The following is a 21,062-nucleotide window of genomic DNA, read 5'->3' on the forward strand; positions in this document are numbered from 1 at the left end:
AGGCAAAATGAAACGTGTGAACTTCTACCAGAGAGGGAAATCTTATCCAGGAGAGGAATATCTGGTGGGGGTGGTGGGGGAGGGCTCACTCATCAATCATTTCCCTCGAAATGGAAGATTTGTCAAGTAGATATGTGTGCGCTGGGCACAGTGCCTGATGGAACCGGCACTTAAAAATATTGGTTGAATTAAACTGAACTGAAGGGAACTTGCCTAAAATGGAAATAAGCACCAAGAAATAAACTTGGTCTTTGCAAAATGCTGACCCCTTCCCAACAGCTCAAAGGCAAAGTATTTAGTTGGGAGAGATCAAAGGGGGAACCTGGTTCACCTTCTACAGCCAGGAATCCCCTTCAGTGGTAGTTCTCAGCTGGGGTGTGTTTGCTTCTCAGGGGACATTTGTCAATGTCTGGAGACACTTTGGGTTGTCCCAATTGTGAGAGAGTGCTACTGGCATCTAAGTGGGTAGAGGCCAGGCAAGCTGCTAAATATCCTCCAATGCAGAAGACAACCCCTTTCTTCCCACCCCTATGCCCCACACAAGTAATCATTTGGCTCAAAATGTCAACAGTGCTGAGGCTGGGAAGCCCTTGCAGACGGCATGACCCAACAGATAGCCTCTGCTTACCTCTTTTTCTTTTTTTTTTTAAAACCACTCTACTGAGGTATGATTGACACACAAAAAGCTGTACATATTTAATGTATACAACTTGGTGAATTTGGAGATAGGTATACACCTGTGAAAAACCATCACCACAATCTACGTCATAAACATATTCACCATCTCCTAGGGAACGCACACTCATGGCCACATCATAAGGACGTCTTTACAACTGTTGAGCAGCTCCCTCCACTGGAAAGACCTCCTCTATTTGGATTCTCAGATCAATAGTATTTGCCAAAAGCATTATAGAAAAATAAGTACACAAATACAAAATCACATTTTAAGTTCAAAATGTCTATTCCAGATGTTCATATTAAATTTATTTTTTCTAATCTACTTAAATGATAAGAAAAAATTAGAGCACATAGTAAACAACTAAACTTACATACTGAATTTCTGTTGGTTGTATTATTTTTCATTCTTCTATTATTTCGTAGCTTTCAAGACTTTCAGTCTATTTCTTAATTTATTGACATTAGAAGACAACTTACTATGAAAAATAAGGAAACAGGTATGTTCGCCTAACTTTATCACTACCTCCAATTTTTTGTTATATTATTTTAGTTCATTAATGTTTATTATCGTTACATTCCACTCTTAAACTATATTTAAATCATTCATGCTTTGTGTATAAATCCATTTCAAACACAGCACACTAATAAATAGCATTCATAAAACTGAAACTGTTTAAATGAAATTCCCAGTAAAGCCACAGTATGACTAGGCCCACAGAGGAGAAACCAGAACCCACATCATCCCAGGGTTAGGGGCTAAAGGACCCTTTCTAGCTTCCTTCACTTCTTCTAAGTCATCCTCAGATCCCACTGTACCCCACATCATTCCCTTGTGCTATATTCTTTCTTGCTTTGCTGATATACCTCTTTGCGTATTTTCCCATAGAGAGTGAGGGGTAACTTCCCTGAGACTCCTGCATGCTCCAAATGTCATTGTTTATTTTCTCTGATTTTCTCTTTCTCCTCCTCTTTCCCTTCATGTTTGATTGATAATTTGGCTGTCGGTTTGCTATTCTTTCCCCTCAGAAATTTGAAGGAACTATTCCATTGCTTCTAACATCCTGTATGTTTAAAGAGGTATGTGTTTGTTTCATTGGTAATCTCTTGAAAGCTCTTAGGATTTTCTATTTTTTTCCTTTGACTAAAGGAATTTCTCCAGGATTTTTTCTTTTAATTTAAAAAAAATTAATTATTTATTTACGTATTTATTAATTTTTTGGGTTAATGGAGGTACTAGGGATTGAACCTAGGACCTTGTGCATAATAAGCATATGTTCTACAACTGAGCTATATCCCCACCCCCTATTTTGATTAAAAATCAGCCCATTCAACACTGTTCCTTTGACTATGTGCCCTCCCCTCATATCCTGTTATCTGTTTCTGGGGGTCCTCGCTGGATTTTTCCTCCATGTCTCTTCACTGTTGTCGTATTTCCCACATTGGTCTTTCTGCTCTGTCATGGCAGAGTTCCTTGACTTCACCTTACAGTTCACCAACATGGTCCTTCTCAATCTTCTTCCCAACTTTTAAATTTTGTCAGTTTTATATTTCACTTCCACGAATTCCTTCTCATTATCTAATTGATCTTTCTTCATAACAGGCTATGAAAAGCTCTTATTTTCAGTATGCAATATCCTCTTGACTCTCCAAGAATACTATTTAGGAATATTTAAAATTGAAATCTGTCCCCTCCACTGTTACTCTTTGTTCTTCTTCTTTTTCTTAGCTTTTTTTTTTTTTTGCTAACAATTTTGCTTAAATGTCTAGTGATCTTGATGTCTATGTCTGTTTACAAGTGAAGATCACGCTTGATTAATATGAAGACCTGGAATTCCATTCTTCAATCCTAGTCTTCTCTGTAGGTGCTTGGTTTTCTTTCTCTAACAGAGCTCTTTCTAAGGTGGGAGTTATGATCACAAATCCTTTAACAGGAACATGCTGTGTTGATTTCATAGGATGTGTGGAAGTATGCATCAAAGTGCCCCACCCGTGGGAAGCCAAGGCATATGACCCAAGTCAACCACATTCTCCCAGCCAGAACATGACATCTTAAATGAAGTGAAACAAAAACTGGAGAAAAAAGAGATTGACATTTATTCATCATCTCGGCTAACTGATACTTTCCTGATACCTAGACACTTGATTCTACTCGAGACATGCCTGACTCTCCAACCTTTCCAGTTTTCACGAATTTCTTCTCTGCCTACGTTTGTCAAAGTCAGTTTCTGTTGCTTGCACATAACGACCCTAAACAGTTGGAGGTGGAAAGGAAACCTGACCTTTGTTAAACCAATGCTTACGTGTTCAGCATGTCACATTTTTTGTAAATGATTATAACTCCAACAGATAGCTATAATTATCACTATTATATTAGGAGAAGAAAGTGAAATTGAGTTGATGTATGGGCTTGTCCAAGACACCAGAGAAAGCATTGGAATCCAAGTCAGTCTGATCTCAAAATCTATGCCTTCCCTTTACTCTAAAGTATTCATAGAGTATAAAGGATACAGTTAAGAGTATGTGATGAATACTGGATGAGAGATTTAAGGCTGGAAAACCAGAAAGAGAAATTTAGACTCAATGTTTAAGGAAAAGGAAACCACAATCTCATCTTTAATAGTGGAGTGGCATAGTAAATCAAAGGAGAATTTAAGAAAGATGATCTGTGACATATGGAATGCACTTAGAGGGCTCATGTTGAAATCAAACAGACCAGCTAGGAGGCTGCTGTAGTGATGAAATGGCAGCAGGTGGAGAGAAAAGAGACAGTTTACAGATGGATTTGGAACAAATTTTCATAGGATTTTGTGACTGAATGGATAATGCAGAGGATGAAGAAAGATGAGCCAAAAATGACTAACAGATTTCCAGTTGCAATGAGAAAAGCAGAGTGAATGTATTTACCTTGCCTCCCTCCCAAACTTCCAATGAAATGGACTAGAAATGCAAAAACAAGAATGAATGCATAGTGGTGCTACAAAAAGGAAAGAATGCCAAGAGTCTACAAAATGTAAGAATCTCTGGAAGACAAAAAAGAGTGAATCAGAATGATGGAAGAGCCCGTGTGCTGAGCAGCCAGTAACCAACCAAAGGTGAAGGAGAACAGCACCAGAGCAGTAAACTAGGGTTTACCTCCCACAGAGATCCCTCTTCCCACCACCAAGCTTAGCACAGGAGGAGTGGGGAGTGCAAACAGGCACGGGGCAGGTACCAGGATGCTGCATGTCCTTCACTGAAGCAGAAAGAGGGCTGAGGTCCTGGAGGCTCACCCGCTAACAACAGGCTTCATTCAGCTTAGACGGCTTAGTAAACTGGGTATGGAATCTGCCAAAAAGGCTTCTACTCCCAGGGGCAGAAGGAGAGTGAAGGCAGCCCCTTATCACCACTGTTCCCAAACCACTAGTACAAACTTAGGGGAGAATACGGCATAAATCCCAAAGATGGAGTAAGTTTTTTTTAATTAAGATAACTGTAGTGTAACTTTATGCTAAGTAAATTTGAAGATACATAAAAATGCATAATTTTCTTTTAACATTAATAAAAGGGATTTAATAAGGGTGGAAAAAAAATCTTGAATGGATAAGTAGCCAAAGGAAATGAAATGTTTACAAAAGATTTCCTTTCCTAAAACAAAAAGGCTCAAATGGATTAAAACTGTTCCTAACAAACTTCCAAGGAAAATACAATTCTCAACTGTTTTAACTTCTCCCAGAACTGAGGGGAAAAAAATAGAAGGCTTTCTAATTATGATCCTAGAATAATCCTGATGTAAAATCTGATGTTTCATTTTTGCTATATTTTACTTATGAATGTGGCACCACTGTCTTAAATAAAATACCAACAACATAAAACACATATATCAGTGTATTAAAATATAGATAATTTAACTTTGCTTAAACAGCTTAGTATTAGGAGACCTATTCATAAATAAGAAACATAAACAGGTTAACATTTTAAAAATATGTGATCATTTTGAGGGGTGCTAAAAATGTATCTTAAATCCACCTCAATGATTGACATAAATTTATGTTAAGATATATTAAAAATAAAAGTATATTCTTTATAGGTTATTTATTAAAAACTAAAGCTAACATATTTAGTAAAGTTTAAATTTAAGTTGGAAGTATGAAAAAAAATACCCACTTTCACAGTGTCATTCAGTAATATTCTGAAGGTTCTGCCCAGTACACTAGGAGAATAAGTATTAATTTAAGAGTAATAAATGTTCAATAGAAAGAACCAAATATAGGCTTATTTACAGATAATATGATTTTCTATACAAAATATTCAAGAGAATCAAATTAAAAATTATTAAAACTAATAATCCAGTTCAGAAACAAAACTGATAAAATAAATACACTAAAATAAATAGCTTTCCATATATTCCAGCAAAAAACAATTTTTAAATGTCAGGCCTAGAAATGGTAGCCACAACAATCCCATAATGTATAAAACATCCAGGAATAATAAAATAAACAATAACTGTGGAAGAGCAATAGTAAAAAAAAAAAAAAAGTTTAAAAGCTGTAGAAGAAAAATTGAAAAATGGGGAATTATTAAAAAGGAAAAATCACAAAATAAATTCAAATGGTTATTAAATATAATACTCTTCATCTTCCTAGTAAGTAATATATAACACATTTAAAAGACAATGAGGTGATTTCCTCTAATAGAGGGGAAAGGTTAAAAAAAAATCACTAGCCAAATAGAGATATAGATATGTATATCCACTGTGAGTGATACTGTATTTTGGTATAGTCATTTAGGCGAAAATTTGTATTTATCAAAATTCATATTGTAAATTCTCAACCAGAATTTTCAATTCTAGGGATTCATTTTTTAGATATACTGAGAAATGTATTAAAGAATTCAAAATAATCAAAATATTAATAAGGGACTGATTAAATACATTTGGGCACATCAATGCAATGAAATACTATAAGTCCTCAAAAATATGTTATTCTATATTGTATAAAAATGGCCACAACGTATTATTGTATTAAAAACACACAGTACAGAACATTATGCTGTGTTGATATAATTGTGATGAAAGTACATATATCTATAATTTCTGGAAAGAGACACATTAAACTAGTAATAGTAATTATCTTAGTGTGAGATGGCAGAGAGCAAACAGGGGTGAGAATGGCTGCTTTAAAATTTTTTGAATATTAAAAAAAATTCTTAAAAAACTAAAAACAGAACTGTCATATGACCCAGCAATTCTGCTTCTCCATATACATCAGAAAAAAAAAACCCAAAAATGCTACATTGAAAAGATACATTCACCCCAATGTTCATAGCATCATTACTTATAATTGCTAAGATATGGAGGCAACCTAAGTGTCCAATAGATGACTGGATAAAGAAGATGTGGCATATATATATACAATGGAATACTATTCAGCTATAAAAAAGTATGAACTTTTGACATTTGCAGTGCCATGGATGGACTTGGAGGGCATTATGCTAAGTGAAATAAGTCAAACAGAGGAAGACAAATACTGCGTGATATCACTTATATATAGAATCTTAAAAAATGCAAAAGAACAGTGAATACAACCAAAAAAAAGAAGTAGACTCACAGATATAGAGAACAAACTAGTGGTTACCATTGGGGAAGGGGAGGAGGAGCAATATAGCGGTGGAAGAGTGGGAGGTACAAACTACTAAGGGTAAGACAGGCTACAAAGATGTACTGTATAACATGGGGAATAGAGCCAATATTTTGCAATAAGTGTAATTGGAGTGTAACCTTTAAAAATTAAAAAAAAAAAATTAAACAGATAATTTAGGTTGTATTCCCCAAAAGCAGACACCAAGACAAGTGTTTGAATACAACTGATTTATAATGAAGCGCTTCCAGGGAAGTCTGGAAAGGAGTTGGGGCAAGAGGTCAATGAATAAGAGGAAGCCACGGATGTGTGTGATCTCAGGAGAGGGCCCCTTGAAGGGAGCTTCAACCTGCTCCCACAGGGACACTCCAGTGTACTCCTTTAACCTTAAGCAAGGGAGCCAAGCATTTCACATTCTAGCACCTGTCAGTCATTTGTCAAGAGCTATTGAGGGAGGAGGGGGACTGCACTTTGGCTCTGAGTGCTGGGCAAGGGGCACCTCACACCCAGAGGAATGCTCTGAAGGAGAGTTACAAGTGCCTTGTGTTCTAGAAATCAGGAAAGGGGAGGGGGCACAGAAATGCTGAAAAAAGATCCAAAGAGATCTGGGTGGAGAGCCAACAACACCCACTATGGTATGCTACCTCTACAATAAAATACACATCTTCATAAAGAGGAAGAAAGGGAGAGTGAGAACAAGTACGCTACTGGTAAAGCAAAGTGATCTATGAATGTTCCCAAGTTCTGCACAAGTGCCAACACCTACTAGACAGCCTCCCACACCAGCTCCTTCTCATACTCCCACATGCCCATTAAAAAAAACCAAGATCGAGTGGCACTTAACAGCAATTAAAGCCTTTCTCTCTCACGTGGGAGCAGCAGGTGAATTCATGAGCATGGAAAAGACACCTTTGAAAAAAACTTCGCCTCCCTTTTCATTTCTGTAGCCATATTTCTTACACTGATCCCACCTGTCTCCTGTTTGGGCTATTCAAATGCAAAACTTTATTAATAAAAATGATTGTTATCATTGCTACAAAATGTTAAATGGTTCTTTTGAGTCCCTATTCTCTTACTGTATACATTATCCATTCAAATTTCATGCAGATCATGGACTCTTAACAGGCATATAAATTACACATGTGGTCTCTCCCTTCAAATAATCTAAACTATTACTTGCTGTTTTGAGTGAATAAATAAATACACATGCTGTGTAACATTAAGGTAAAGCTGATGAGATTTTAAAATTGTCAGTATGTATGACAAGGTGTGAAAATCACAATCTTGCATATTCTTGAATTCAGAGACTTAGTTAAGCGTTTTTATGACCTGACAATCCCTTTTTTGGCCCAAACCAGCAATATCACAAAGTCAAGGTTTGTTTTTAGAGACATTTATGTTGTTTAAAATGTAGTTGGACTGAGCTCCAGGACTAGTCACTATTTGAGTTGACCTGTCTCCTAATGTTGAGACCATTAACAGTTTTCTCCATCTTTCATAGGTCTCACATGTCAGTTCTTTGTTGATTTTCTATTTAAAATTTTGAACCATTTACATCTGAACTCCTGAAACCTTTGTAGTTATTAAAAGTATTCCTGATTTAAATAGGTTAGATTCTGAGGAAACTGAAATTCAACAAGACACATGTACCCCAGTGTTCATAGCAGTACTGTTACAAGAGTCAAGACATGGAAGCAACCTAAATGTCCATCTACAGATGACTGGATAAAGAAGTTCTGGTATATTTATACAATGGAATACTATTCAGCCATAAAAAAGAACAAAATAATGCCACTTGCAGCAACATGGATGGACTAGAGATTGTCATTCTAAGTGAAGTAAGCCAGAAAAAAAAAAATACCATATGATGTCATTTATATGTGGAATCTAAAAAAAAAAAGAGGATACAAATGAACTTATTTATAAAACAGACACAGAAAACAAACTTATGGTTACAGGGTTGGGGAAGGGTGGGGAGGGATAAATTGGGAGTTCAGTATTTGTAGACACTAACTTCTATATATAAAATAGATAAACAACAAAGTCCTACTATATAGCACAGGGAACTATATTCAATACCTTGTAATGGTCTATAGTGAAAAAGAATATGAAAAGGAATATATATATATATATACATCACTAATGCTGTACACCAGCAATTAACATATTGTAAATCAACTAACTATACTTCAATTAAAAAAATAGAATCTATTTAATACTCCTAAACTGTACACTTAAAGATAGTCGAAATGGTAAATTTTATGTTACATGCATTTTACCACAATAAAAAATAGAAAAAAAAATAGGTTGGATTCTACTGAGGCATACAAAAGCCACATGCTAGTTTTCTGGTTGAAGTGCAGTATTAAACTGTAATATTGCTTATCTTAATAATTAGAATTTAACTGAGAGTCAATTTACTTTTTATTTAAATTAAAGTAATGACTAGATGTTAGTAGTCTATAATTTAAAAATGGTATAGAGGGAGAAATGCACCATTTTAATTAAAATTTGGTTGATTTTGCTGTTAAATAAGTGTTCATCAATTCTCTTTGCCTAGTTTCACTAAATTTCCCTTTTCCATAAGAAGATATAACATTAATCAGTCTTTCAGTGTTTTAAATCTGTTTTTAAATAAGTGCATCATTTGTGATATGGTTAACAGCATAAACTCCATGTAAAACATTTAAAGCAATTATGTTTGTAGGTAAGACACATTTTACATTGTGCAGTAACTGAAGATGTACATAATTCATAAAAAGAAAAATCAGAAACACTGTTACTCTGCATTAAAAAAAAGGAAAGGGAGGTTAGAAATTTTTCATTCTCTTCATCACTAATGGCTTCACTGCACAGATCGGGGGTCCAGGGTACACACAGACACACAGGTACACACGTGTGTGGACACATGCCCTCACACACTCACATGCTCATAGCAGTTCTCTTTTGTCTACTGCTATGTCCTCAATGTCTGCTATAGTCTCAGTGTAAAATCGGGACAAAACAGTAAATGTTTGTTGAGTATGTAATTTATTTAGAGACAGAACCCAAGTCTTTTGGCTCCAAATGCATTGTTTTTTTCAATACACAAGTGGAAACATTTAACGTGTCCTCTATCTTGGAGATTTACTGGGAGAGTACAATGAGATAAACTGTGAAAGAAACTTGAAAACAGTAAGTGTATGTAAATCTAAGACAGCGTTATTACCGCTGTAGCTTACATTTATACAACTTCCCACTTTCCTTACCATAGGTCCATAAATCTAAGGAAGGCAAAATTTATAAGAACGGCAATTTTAAAGACAACTGTTTTAATGTCTTGAATGATCTGGCTAGGAAAACTGTTTCTTACAATTTCTGGGTTTCAATAATGAAACATTCATTGTTAATTGTAGTGCTATAAAGAAACAGAATTCCTTATTATATACTGACCTTACAGCATAATGAACCAGTTATCTGAAGGTTTTCATCTAGATTTTCATAAGTTAAAAATAACATAAATTGAAAGTTTTCGATCAATCGTATCTTAGAATTCTTTTTGTAATATGAAAATCTATACTGTAAATTTCTTTAGATCCTTTTTTATTGAGCAAGATTTTAAAATAAAGAATGGAGTTGTCATTAACACCACTGGTCACATCACAAGTAATAAAAATAAAATAGATTATTAGTAAATAAAGATTTATACAATTGTTAGTAAATAAAGACCAACCAGGGCATCTGATTTTGGCACAATTAAAAATACTCATGATGAAAGAGTGTTACAAAATCATACAGTGGTTCAATAAATAGGTTTAATGCAAAAAGATTATTAAATAATTAAAACATGCTACGATTTAAATTATAACTACTGTGCAAGAATGATATAGAAACTAGTTTGTTAAATCGTCATTCCCATACTGTAAGAATACCTAGACAGTAAACTCACATGGATGAGTGCTCAAAATCATTTGGACCAATTTTTTAAAGCAGCCTTAAAATAACTGACTCCCAAATCAAGATATTAAATGCCAACTTTTAACCCGCAATAATGCTTATGGCTAAGATAGAAATGAGATTCTTAATAGAAACGCTGACACAGCCCTAACTGTAGGCAGTTGAGTGTGCGGCTATAATTCTTTTTCCAAATCTTACCCAGTAAAGCTTCAGGTAAAAGGGTCCGCAGAATATGTAAACAGAAAGATAGTCCTAGAGCTTTTACAAAATCACAAACCTGTGACACATTTATATTCATCTCTGATTGCTACTACTAAATAACTAAATCATTCATAATGTATTGATTAGCTCTTTAATAAATAAAAGGTGGGCGAGGTGTTGTAAAAAGCAACATTTCTTCATTCATTCGATGTGCAAGAGCTACACATTTTAAGCTGACAATGTGAAACCTCTAAAAGGTTTTTCAAAAAAGCCTTTTGCCTTATTAAGCATCTTGACCACTAACCAGAAACAACAAAAAAAGAGAAAATTAAGAAAAAGCTACAGAACAAAAAATAATGAAGCTTTTCTTTTTCATTCGGAAATCTCTTGTGCTATAAAAGAAGTTTCCAAGAGGAGTCAGTTTTCTATGTGGAAGGCATTTAAAACAGAACTACATAATGCAATCTTAGAACAGGCCAAGGGAACACAATTTATACTGAGAGATGAGTGGCTGGAATAGAGGACTTGATTGTCTCATTCCAATTCTCATTTTTAAAAATGTCTAAGGTAATGATGCTTTTAACGAGGAGAGAATTTTAAAGCCCAGACAACTCTAAGTCGTAACCACGATATGGTAGTATTTTTTTCCCTCTGCATTGTCATCCAGACAATAGACCACTACTATTTCTACGCTGGGAAATACTGTTTTGATGTTTATTGATCAAAACTGTATGAGGGAAATTGTGATTCTTGAATGGAAGACAGTCATGAGTTACCACTTCTTATAACTACAGAACTAGGGATAAATATATGTTATGAATACCTTACTAGATAGATGTTAAAATTAATAATCTCTTAAGATAAACAGAAATATCCTTAAATAAGTTCATTTGGGATGATACTATATAGTGAGGATGAACTTAAAATAGTAACACTTTGCATCACAAGTATTCTGATTTTATAGGATTTTAAAAATTCACTAACTTACACCGCTTTTAATTTATATATTACTTTATAAACTCATGTCATCATTATATCACGGACAAACAAATTGAAATGTATAACAAACTAATTTTTAAAATCACCCCTAAATTTTATCTTAAACTCAAGCTAATCATCTATTTAAATTCAAATTGAATCTTTTTACAATCTACATTTAACTTAGAGGCAAAACTCCCACTTATGAGTTACAAATAATCATGCAAATCTGTAAGAAGCTGTCAACTGGCAAAGTCTTTACCTTGTATCATGTCATGAAATAACACTTGTTTTATTAAAATAATTTCAAATGCTAATTTTCTCTTCATTAGATGGCAGACAAGAAATAATGTGCTAATAACATTTTTATAAAGAATATATTGCTGAATAAGAATTTCAAAATAACTTACACATTCAGGATTGATACTCAAATTTTGCAAATCCCTTGTAATCCTATTAATTGGGTATAACAACTTGTCTGTTGAAACACTGGGCACACACCAGGAAAACTGGGCAAGGACAGGTCACGTACACACACACTTTACAGGTTACCTGCAATACTTGGCAATTCAGTTCACCGTTTTCTTAAAATTTTTAAATATTCTCCAAATAAGTAAAAACTTTCTAGTTATTGTACCAGTATTATGTGGCTAGTGACTTATTTGGGCCCAACTCCCTATGACTGAATCAGATAATATTCTCAAAATTAAAATTACAATATCCCCAAATGAATACACTACTCATTTAAAAAATATTTAGCACTTGAAAAAAAAAAGTATATTCTTCAGGCTGGAAGTGTGAGTGGAAAAATAAAATCCAATTCCAACAATAACTTAACCACGTCCCCAGTCCCTCCACTGCCAAGGGCAGCTGTACTAAGTGGACATGGTTCCTAGAAAATTAAAACACTAGTTTTCAAATGTAGAAAATACTTTTATCCACTTGCTATTTGGATTTAGCAAAGAAGTTCAATATTAGCTGATAAGGGAGAATAAAACTATAAGCCATCCAAAGAGCCAAATTATGATCTTTTTTTTTATTTTTTCTATCTGCTGGGATGGGGCAAGTGGCAGCATTGGGGTATGTTTTAATTTAGATCTCTCCGGCTCAGCCACTCTGTTTTCCTTTCACAGCCTAACCCTTTTGTGTTATAAGGCTGGAAACAGCTCTAAGATTGTGGAGAATGTAAACAGCTTTTTATTGTCCAAAAGGATGGCAGTGTAAGGAATGTGTGCTTATCACACAGCTGCAGCTCCCCACCTCACTTACCATGATAAAGTGCTCCAGGGAAAAAGCATTACAACCCAAGCACAATCCAAAAATGGGTTAGAACTGGACATCCACGTCCTTAAAAACTAATCAATCAATCCATGCTGTAATATTAGAATCTAGCTCTTAAGGAGAGTATATAATCCCGTCTAAGATGTATGTCTTATTCCTTATGGACTATGGTGGTGTGGAAAAAAAAAAAAGCTAACATTTCCAATACAGTAGCTGATAGAACTTTTCCCAACACATCCGCCAATGTCGCTCCTCATCTTTAAGAGTCTAACACAGTAGAACAGATACACAGTCCATGATCACTAAATGCAAAATCAAATTAATGAACTAAGAGATTCATGAAGATATTTTGAAGATCCCACCTAAGTACCTGATTTCCCCAGGCTTTTACAATTTTACTTACACACACCATACAATTGCTGCTTTGTTAGCTCACCGTTTATTGGAATCCAGAGCAAACATTTTAAAAAGCAAGTGATACTAAAGACTAACCTGACATATACTGTTGCATGCTTAATGCCTTAGATGTAAAATTTATTTTAACATGCAATATTGTGTATAGCCAGTATGTACTGGCTCATTCAAGGACATTTGGGAACATCACTGCATTTTCTTCTTGATGCCACTGAAGAATTTCTTAGTTAATGATGTGCAGGTGAAGCTAATCTCTGCTGTTAAAAAGAATGGACAGGCCCTTCCATGCCCTCTCCTCTTCACTGAGACATTTCAGAAGCCCTTCCATCTTCGAAAACTTGCACAATTATCTCTGCCTTTACAATGTCATACTATCATAGACAAACTTTCGTTAAGTTACTTGTTCTTTACCTCTAAAAGGAAATAATAGAAAGAGAGAAACAGAGAGAAAGAAAGAGGAAGGAAGGATCATTACGTTTGGGTTCCTGAACCTAATTTTAACACCCAGATTAAACTGGGTAAAGTCTTAAATATGAGGACCAAAGAAACTGGCATCTGGAGAAAACCCTCTAACAGCAAAGTATTAAGCTAAGGGCCAAGAGAAATCCATCACAGAGGCGGAAGGAGCCAAAGCAATCCCCTTCTATAATTTTACTTCGTAAGTTGTCTTCCTGAAGGTCTTACTTGGAATCTCTCCTAAGTGTAAGTAACTAGCAATCCACACAGCATATAGATACATCTCGGAAGGAGGAGAGCGGGGCGCCAGGCGGGAAGAGCGAGGAGGGACTAGAGTTCCCCGGGCACAGTCGCCCAGAGCCTCGCCGGCGGACCCTGAACCGCCTTCTAACACGCTTCGTGCTCCCCAGCGCGCCCCGGGCCGCCCAGACCCGGCGGGAGCGGCCGGCGGCAGCACACTGCTTAGAGATGCCGGGGAGGGGGCTCCTGCGTGGAGCTGGGCTTCAAAGTTACTCCCTGCGTCCCCGCCGGCGCAAAACCCCGTCCCAGTGCCCTGCGCCAGATGGAAAACGAGAAATCCAGTCTACCTCACAGACCGCTCTTTTGCCTAAGTTTTCCTCAGCAAGGAGCCACTAACCGGCCCTAGCGAACGAGGAGGCGCGATACCGGGTTTAGAATAAGTGTCTGCAGGCACCCGGGCAAAATACCACCACGTGAAAAATAGGAACCACCAAGCCCCCCAAACGCGGCCATTGGCAGGTCGTTCAGCCCATCCTCACCACGTCCGTCCACCCTTATCCCCTCCTCGACCGCTTCTCAGTAACCCTCCTTCTCTCGCACCTTCTTCCCGGCCACTTTCTGCCTTTTTTACCTCAGCCCGCAAGCCCCAACCCTTCGCAAGCCCCTCACCCGTCTCAGGGTCCCCTCTGTTCTATTCCCCGATTCTCCCCCTCCAGCCTCTAAGGCAACCCCAAACTCCCGCCACCGCGCGCCCCCAGCCCCAGGCTCAGCGTCCGAGTCGGCCCCCGGCGCGCTTTTCCCGCCGAAACGCGGCCCCGGCGCGTGGGGCGTGGGGCGTGCGGCGCGCGGCCGGCCGGCACTCACCAGCTGAAGCAAGCCGGGGACCACGACGAGGGGCAGCGGCCGCAGGCGCATGGTGCCGGCTGGCGCGGCGTCTCACGAGCTGCGCGCCCTCGCCAGCTTCTCGCGCATCTCCACTTCGGGGGCAGGACTGAGGACGCCAGGGACACGGCGCGGCGCTTCCCTCCTGGAATCCGAGCGCAGCGCCGCGCCGCGCCGCGCGGGTCCGGTGGGTGGGCGGGCGAGGAAGGGGGAGGGGGGCGGGCGGTGCTTCTGGAACCCCGCGCGCCCCTCCTAGGAGGGGGCCGGAAGAGGAGCGTGCGGGGCCGCTGGAGCTCCGGCGTGCTGCGCGCGGTTCCAGCCGGGCCCGGGGCTCCTGCGTCCCCCTGTCCGAGTGAGCGCGGAGGGCACCCGAGGGCAGGGAGGCGGTGGTTCCGGCGCTTTGGTGTCAGGTTCCTGCGCGAGGCTGCTGTAGGGATCCCGCCCCGCCGGGTCGCTGCCCCGCAGAGCTGAGCGCTCCTGGGACCCGGCGAGGCCCGGTGCCTGCTCCGCTCCTGCCCAGCAGAGGGCCGGTCTGGGTGGCTCGGTTGGCCCAGACACCCTGACCACTGACCAGCTCTTGTTCTGCTGGGGAGGCGGCAGCGGGGTTGTGGGGAGGGTCTCCCTGCGTGGACGTAGGGAAGAGCGCGCCAGGAGAGCACACAGGGAGTTCTAGGGGACGGCGACGGCAGGGTCCTGGGGCGGGGCGTCGGGGGCTGGGGTGGGGGCGGCGGAACCGGGAGAGCGCCCCACTCCGCGCCAGTCCTAGCTCGCGGAGTTCAGAGCACGGGATGCGAAGTGCGGCTGGAGCGGCTGGAAGGATTTCTGGAAGTGGAAAGTAGTGGGAACCAAGAGGGACCTAGAAGAGGGGCGGCGGCAGGGCTGTGAGAAATCGAGCTAGGTGCAGCGGTGCAGGTCCAGGCTTACTCGGGCTTGAGGATCCTGTAGGCTGTTGGGTGTCCAGGAGACCGGTTAGAGCTGCGCTGCGGGGGCCCAGGGAACCAGGGGAGAGGGTGAAGAAGAGGCCCTGCCGCAGACTCTCACTCTGGAAGGATCCACTTGCCGAGGCTGGGCGAAGCTGCAAACTCGCTGCCCGTGATCCTCACCCCCACGTTAACAATTCTTCATTGGATAGATCCTTAACCTTTAACTGTCTCTCTGCTGGACACTCGAGTGGAAAAGTCAGGGGGCAGTGGGGCTCAGGGACTTCCACATTTACGATGGATGAGGATTTAGACATCATCTATCAACCTCCTTATTGAACAGATGAGAGATCTAAGGTCCTGAGAGGTAAAATCACTTCTCCAGGGATGTCTCTAGGCAGCTGCTTCAAAAGAATACACTAGGCAAGGCTAGTTTCTACATTCTCTTACAGAAGAGAAACATTGTGCGGCAAGGGGGTGGAGTTGAGATTGATTTCCAGCCTTTAAAACATAAAAAAAAGTGAAATTTGCGTTGAAATTTGGGGCGGGGGGGGGCTGTTTCCTTCTCCTCCTCTTACTCCCCCTACTTCAAAATAGAAATAAAAGGGGAGTTTGTAAGTCTTTGAAATGGTCCAGGACCAAGAGCAGGAGGCTTGACCTGGGTAGGGTAAGGTCCCACCCTCTTTTCACTGAGTGTGTCAAGATTGTGCAGCTGGGGAGGGAGGTCATTCCACAGTGTTCTGGGATCCCAGTGTGACTTTGAGAGGTGTTGTCCCTGAGGGTGCATGTAGGGTATCTCTAGAGTACAACTCCATCCCTGTACGGAGGAAGAGAGGCAAGTGAGGGTTGTGTATCCTTCCTAACCCCTTACCAAGACTGACTGGGGGCTTCTAGGGCCCATGGTAAAGGATGCAGCAGCAACAACTCACTTCTGCTGGTCCTCAGACTCTTCCTATTCCTTGCAAGAGACTCAAAAACAAACAAAATAATCATTTCCATATCTAAATATAGAACTCACTTCCCATAGCCAGCCCTCACCTCCACACAGATTCTCTCTATCAAGGCTTAGAGCTCACTTCTAGAATGTTACTTGATCTTAGAAGCATAAATAAGGTAGTATCAAAAATTGGAAGACATCTCTGTGAGTTGATCTTCTTGTCCAATTTTAAGTCCCTGAATAAGGCTGCATTTTATTTATGGGCAATATTTGGGAAATGATTAATAGGGAAGAGTTTGGCGGACATTAGAGGAACCCCTGTTTGGAGAGGGGCTGGTAGGAGAGGAATAAGGGCAAACAGCTTTGCAAGGTGCAGTACCTCACTTAGACTCGGTGTTTTCTGCTGGATCCTCAGGTGACTCATCTATAAAACGAGAGGACAAGATCCCTTCTTGATTTAGCAGTTTCCGATTCTGTTATCACTGACTCTCTAAAGGAGGGGTGCATGACTTTACACACTATTAAAATGAATAAGTGATTGAATTACTGGAATACTTCACTCTTTCTTTAAATTATTCCTATTCCTTAGGCCATTTCTGCCCTTTTGGGAAATTTATACATACAGTTTTAAAGTGGAACCAAAACTTGGACATGTGTCTTAATAATACAAAGTATTCTCACAAAGGGACTTGCTGAAGGATGTAGAATTCCAAGCTAAGGGACACAGGAGAATGTGTGTATGCCGTTGATCAAGCTGAGTGAGAGAAAAGCAACAAGGATCCCACTGACTGAAGTCTGTTATTACTCAGTTTATTGATAAGGTGCCTACTCCTAATTTAATGTACTCCCCAAAGTTTGTTGTACATACAATGGGAAAGTGGAAGGAAGAAAGAAAAGGAGAAAAAGAGGGAAAGAGGCAGGAACGGGGAAATATAGGCAGATAGAAGCATTAAGTATGTTGACTGTGTCATTCTGAACACACAGTCTAACCAGGAAACATGCAACAGACAAAAGACAGCAGACAACACAGGGAGGTTAAATTTAAGGGCTGCCTTGTACAGTTGGAGGAAGGGCAGATCATTGTAAACCAGCATGACAGCTTCATGGCCAAGATGAACTGTGAGCTGGGTCAGCTTCTGAGAATGGCCACGATTAGTCTGTGTGGGAGAAGAGGGGGAAAGCCGTTCCTCGTGGGAGGAACAGCTGTGAGCAAAGACCCAGTGGAGGGACTTCTTACAGCATAATTGAGGGAGAGACAATTAGTGGACCAGATCAGCTTTGAGGAAAAGTGAGTGGAAAGGGTAGGTTATGGGTTAGACTGTAGAGAGCTGGGAATGCCAGTCTAAATAGTTAAGCTTGATCTGCGGGAAATAAGGGGTCTTAAAACTTCTTGGAGTAGAAAAGTCATACTCAAGTGGCATAAAGATACATGCAGTGTTAACATGCATGGTGGTCTTACGGAGGAGGCCGCATGAGGAGATGATTATGGTAGCTGGAAAGAAAGGAACAGAGAGATGTGACTGCAAGAGCTACTATAAAGGAACAGGGAACCAAACTTGGGGTTGGAATATTTTAAAACTTTCCTGGCATATTTGAGGAATTGTTATGATTATTTTTTAACATCATTACTTTTCCTCTTAGAGGCAATTTAATGACCAGAGAATCAGATCATTGCCTTTTCATTTTGCAAAAACGATGGCTTTTTGGTGGCTTTTGTGGTGGCAAGGGAGTGAAAATGGTCTTTTCATATAGACAAGTAGCAGAGAGTAGAACTTACCAAATTTTACTGCCATATGATCCCACTGTAGTCTTTTAAAACGGGAACTTGTAAGGATGTTGTCGATGATTTGAGAGCAAATTTGGCAGCCTGTGGCTCATTGGACCATTAGCTTTTTCCTTGTGCTTCTCCTCTGTACTACTTTCTCACCCTTTACTGTCCCTTAGCATCATGACAAGAATGCAGATAAGAACATCATATGCAGCCCAGCCTTTCAGAGCTGTGGAGGATCTCAGACATTAACCACCTTTCTTGTTTTACTTTTAAGGAAATGGAAGATTGAAAGGTCACTGTGACTTGCTTCAGGTCATCTGGAGAGACTGTGGGCAAATCTGAAACTCCATTCAAGGCCTTCGGGTTCTCGGTGCAGTGCTGTTTCCAGTTCACCACTCTGCCTCAGGTACTTTTCAACTGGCCAGCAGTTATAAAAGTTGTGATGTAGTGAATGAATGAACCTTTCACTCATAAGAGTGGCGGGAATGATCTCTGGATGCTAGAAGCCCCAGCATCATCAGGAAAAGAGGTTTGACTGTCCTGAGCCTGAGCATTAGTCTGGTACTGATTTTAGGAAAGGGGAGAGATGAGGAGCCCTCCTCAGAGGAGTAGGATTTGGGACTCAAGAACATGGCAGTCTTACCCCAAGGAGAGAGGGAATTCTTAGGGGCCCTAAGAAGCTGGTGGGCTTTTTGGTAGCAGTTCTGAACTACTAAAATCCATTTGGTTTGCCACTCTTTTTGAGTTATTGAATATTTTTGAGTCACTATTTTATTAATATGATGCTATGTTATTTAACTCTCAATGCTGATGGCACTGGGGACTTTAACCTCTTTAAAAGTGGGTTCAAACATTGACATTTTTCACCCAGGAGATACTACTTTTCAGCCATGGTTAAGAACTACTGCTCTACTAGAAACTTATTTTTTTCCCCTTCTTCCCTCCCTTCCTCCTTCCCTCCCTCTTTTCTTCCTTTCTTCCTTCTCTCCTCCCTTCCTTCCTTCTTTTCTTCCTCTCCCTACAGAATCGTAGCCTCCACATTTGGAATGCACTAAAGCTTTAACAGAATATTATCAGAACCTATTTACATCCTTAGCTCTATAGGACTCTTCAGGAGAGAACTAGACATTTTCTTTGTAGATGTTTCGGCATGACTGGGGGATTTATGAAGTTTTATCACAGAAATGTATCAGTTCCTCCAGGTTCAAAGGATTCCTCTGTAGTGAAACTGTTTTTTTTTTTTTTTTTTTTTTGCCACAACTCTGTCTCTTCACTTGAACGTTAGAAGGCACTACCAGCAGTGTAAGGTGGCTGATGCCACCGTCAGCAGCCGAGGGGAGAGGCTAGAGGGAGGGGAGGAGAGGCAGCCGGGGTGTCCAGCAGGTGATGAGAGGGCGACGGGGTGAAGACTACATCACTGGAGACTGACAAGGCAGAGAGACTGTTGCCCTGACTGCTGATACTACATCTCCACCAGATCAGGCTGATTGTTGTAAACCTGTCACTATCTTTCCACATGTGTTCCCATGCATTGTTCATCTATGTGTGGTTGTTTGAATGAATAATCACCTTTTCTACTTGTACATCAAATATGATGGATACCATTACTAGGAAATCATTTAACCTCCTTCTGATGTAGCTTCATATATAGAGAAAAGGCAGGAGAACAGAGCCATAGAAGGTCAGAACTGGAACATCTTCCTTAACACTTCAGTTCATAGATGAAAAAACTGAGGCCCAGAGAGGGAAAGTGATGTTCTTAGGGTCACACAGCCAGGCTATGGCAGAAGACTAGACCCCAGGGACAGTGCTGGGGGTGGGGTGGGGGGCTCACTCCAATCTCTCTTCATCCCAGATTTCTGTCTTCTTTTTTCTGGGAACCCTAAGCACTCTCAAATTGGACATTTTGGGTTTGATTAGCTAAGGTAGTGTTCTGTAAATGTGTTTTCCTTCACTGTCTTTTTCTTCAGCTTTGTGGATCAGGCAGTAGGTATGCCACAGCTCCGCCCTGCCCCACAGTGAGCCTAGACGGTCAAATGAGCCTTTTGGTTGCAAATACCCAAACACAACTCGTTAAACAGTTACAACAAAAAGCCATTTAATGGCTCAGAGGAATGGTAAGTTCAAAGGCTGAAGGTAGTTCCAGGCGATTTGAGGCTCATTTGAGAAACTTTTGAGCAGAATATTGGGTCAGTCATCCTGAGTGTAAGTCCATTAAAGTGGTGGAGGCACAGCTGCAGAAGCTTAAGGTTGGACCCCAGAGAACGGGGAATGAAAACCTATCCTCCCAGGAACTGACTTTTATAAGAGCCTGACCACCTCCCAACCACCACCAATTTTCTGCAGAAGGAATTTGAAGTGGTTTTTCACTAATTTTTTTTTCAAATGTCCTTTTCCCTTGACATGGTTTTTCCCTATTTAGGTACCTCCAATTTTTATTTGCTAGATATTTGAATGACTTTCATCTCCTAACGTCTCACACTCCAGCTTTCTGTATCTGCTTGGACAGCACCTTAACACCCACCACCTTGTTTAACACAGATGCGTGCTTGCTGTATCAGGTGAGCTGAGGTTGTGACTCGTGGAATATGGTTCAAAATCATGGGAGCAGTTCACTTTACCACTTCCTGCCTGGAAAGGAGCATGAGTGTCTCCTTATGCACCACGGAAGCTGTGACTTAACATAGCATAACAATGGTTACTCTTACTCGTAGGTTTAACCACACCAAGACACTGTCCGTTGGCTTCAAGCA

General features: G+C 40.1%; 1 protein-coding gene across 2 annotated transcripts in view; it reads right to left on the reverse strand.

The window, feature by feature from the left end:
* The window catches only part of NXPH2 (neurexophilin 2), a 107,352-nt gene extending 91,709 nt beyond the window's left edge, over window positions 1–15,643 (reverse strand). Inside the window, exon 1 of one of the 2 annotated variants that reach the window (XM_032479380.1) lies at window positions 15,606–15,643. Coding sequence is in view for 1 of the 2 variants with exons in the window: in XM_032479379.1 (XP_032335270.1) it covers window positions 14,664–14,714 (51 nt within the window). In the remaining variant the exon portion in view is untranslated. Of the gene's footprint in view, window positions 1–14,663; window positions 15,316–15,605 lie in introns of those variants that run through there. The other variant, XM_032479379.1, reaches the window with a different exon arrangement.
* Window positions 15,644–21,062: the final 5,419 nt, after the last annotated feature.

This window comes from Camelus ferus, chromosome 5, assembly GCF_009834535.1.
Source record: "Camelus ferus isolate YT-003-E chromosome 5, BCGSAC_Cfer_1.0, whole genome shotgun sequence".
In the NCBI taxonomy this organism is placed as follows: domain Eukaryota; kingdom Metazoa; phylum Chordata; class Mammalia; order Artiodactyla; family Camelidae; genus Camelus; species Camelus ferus.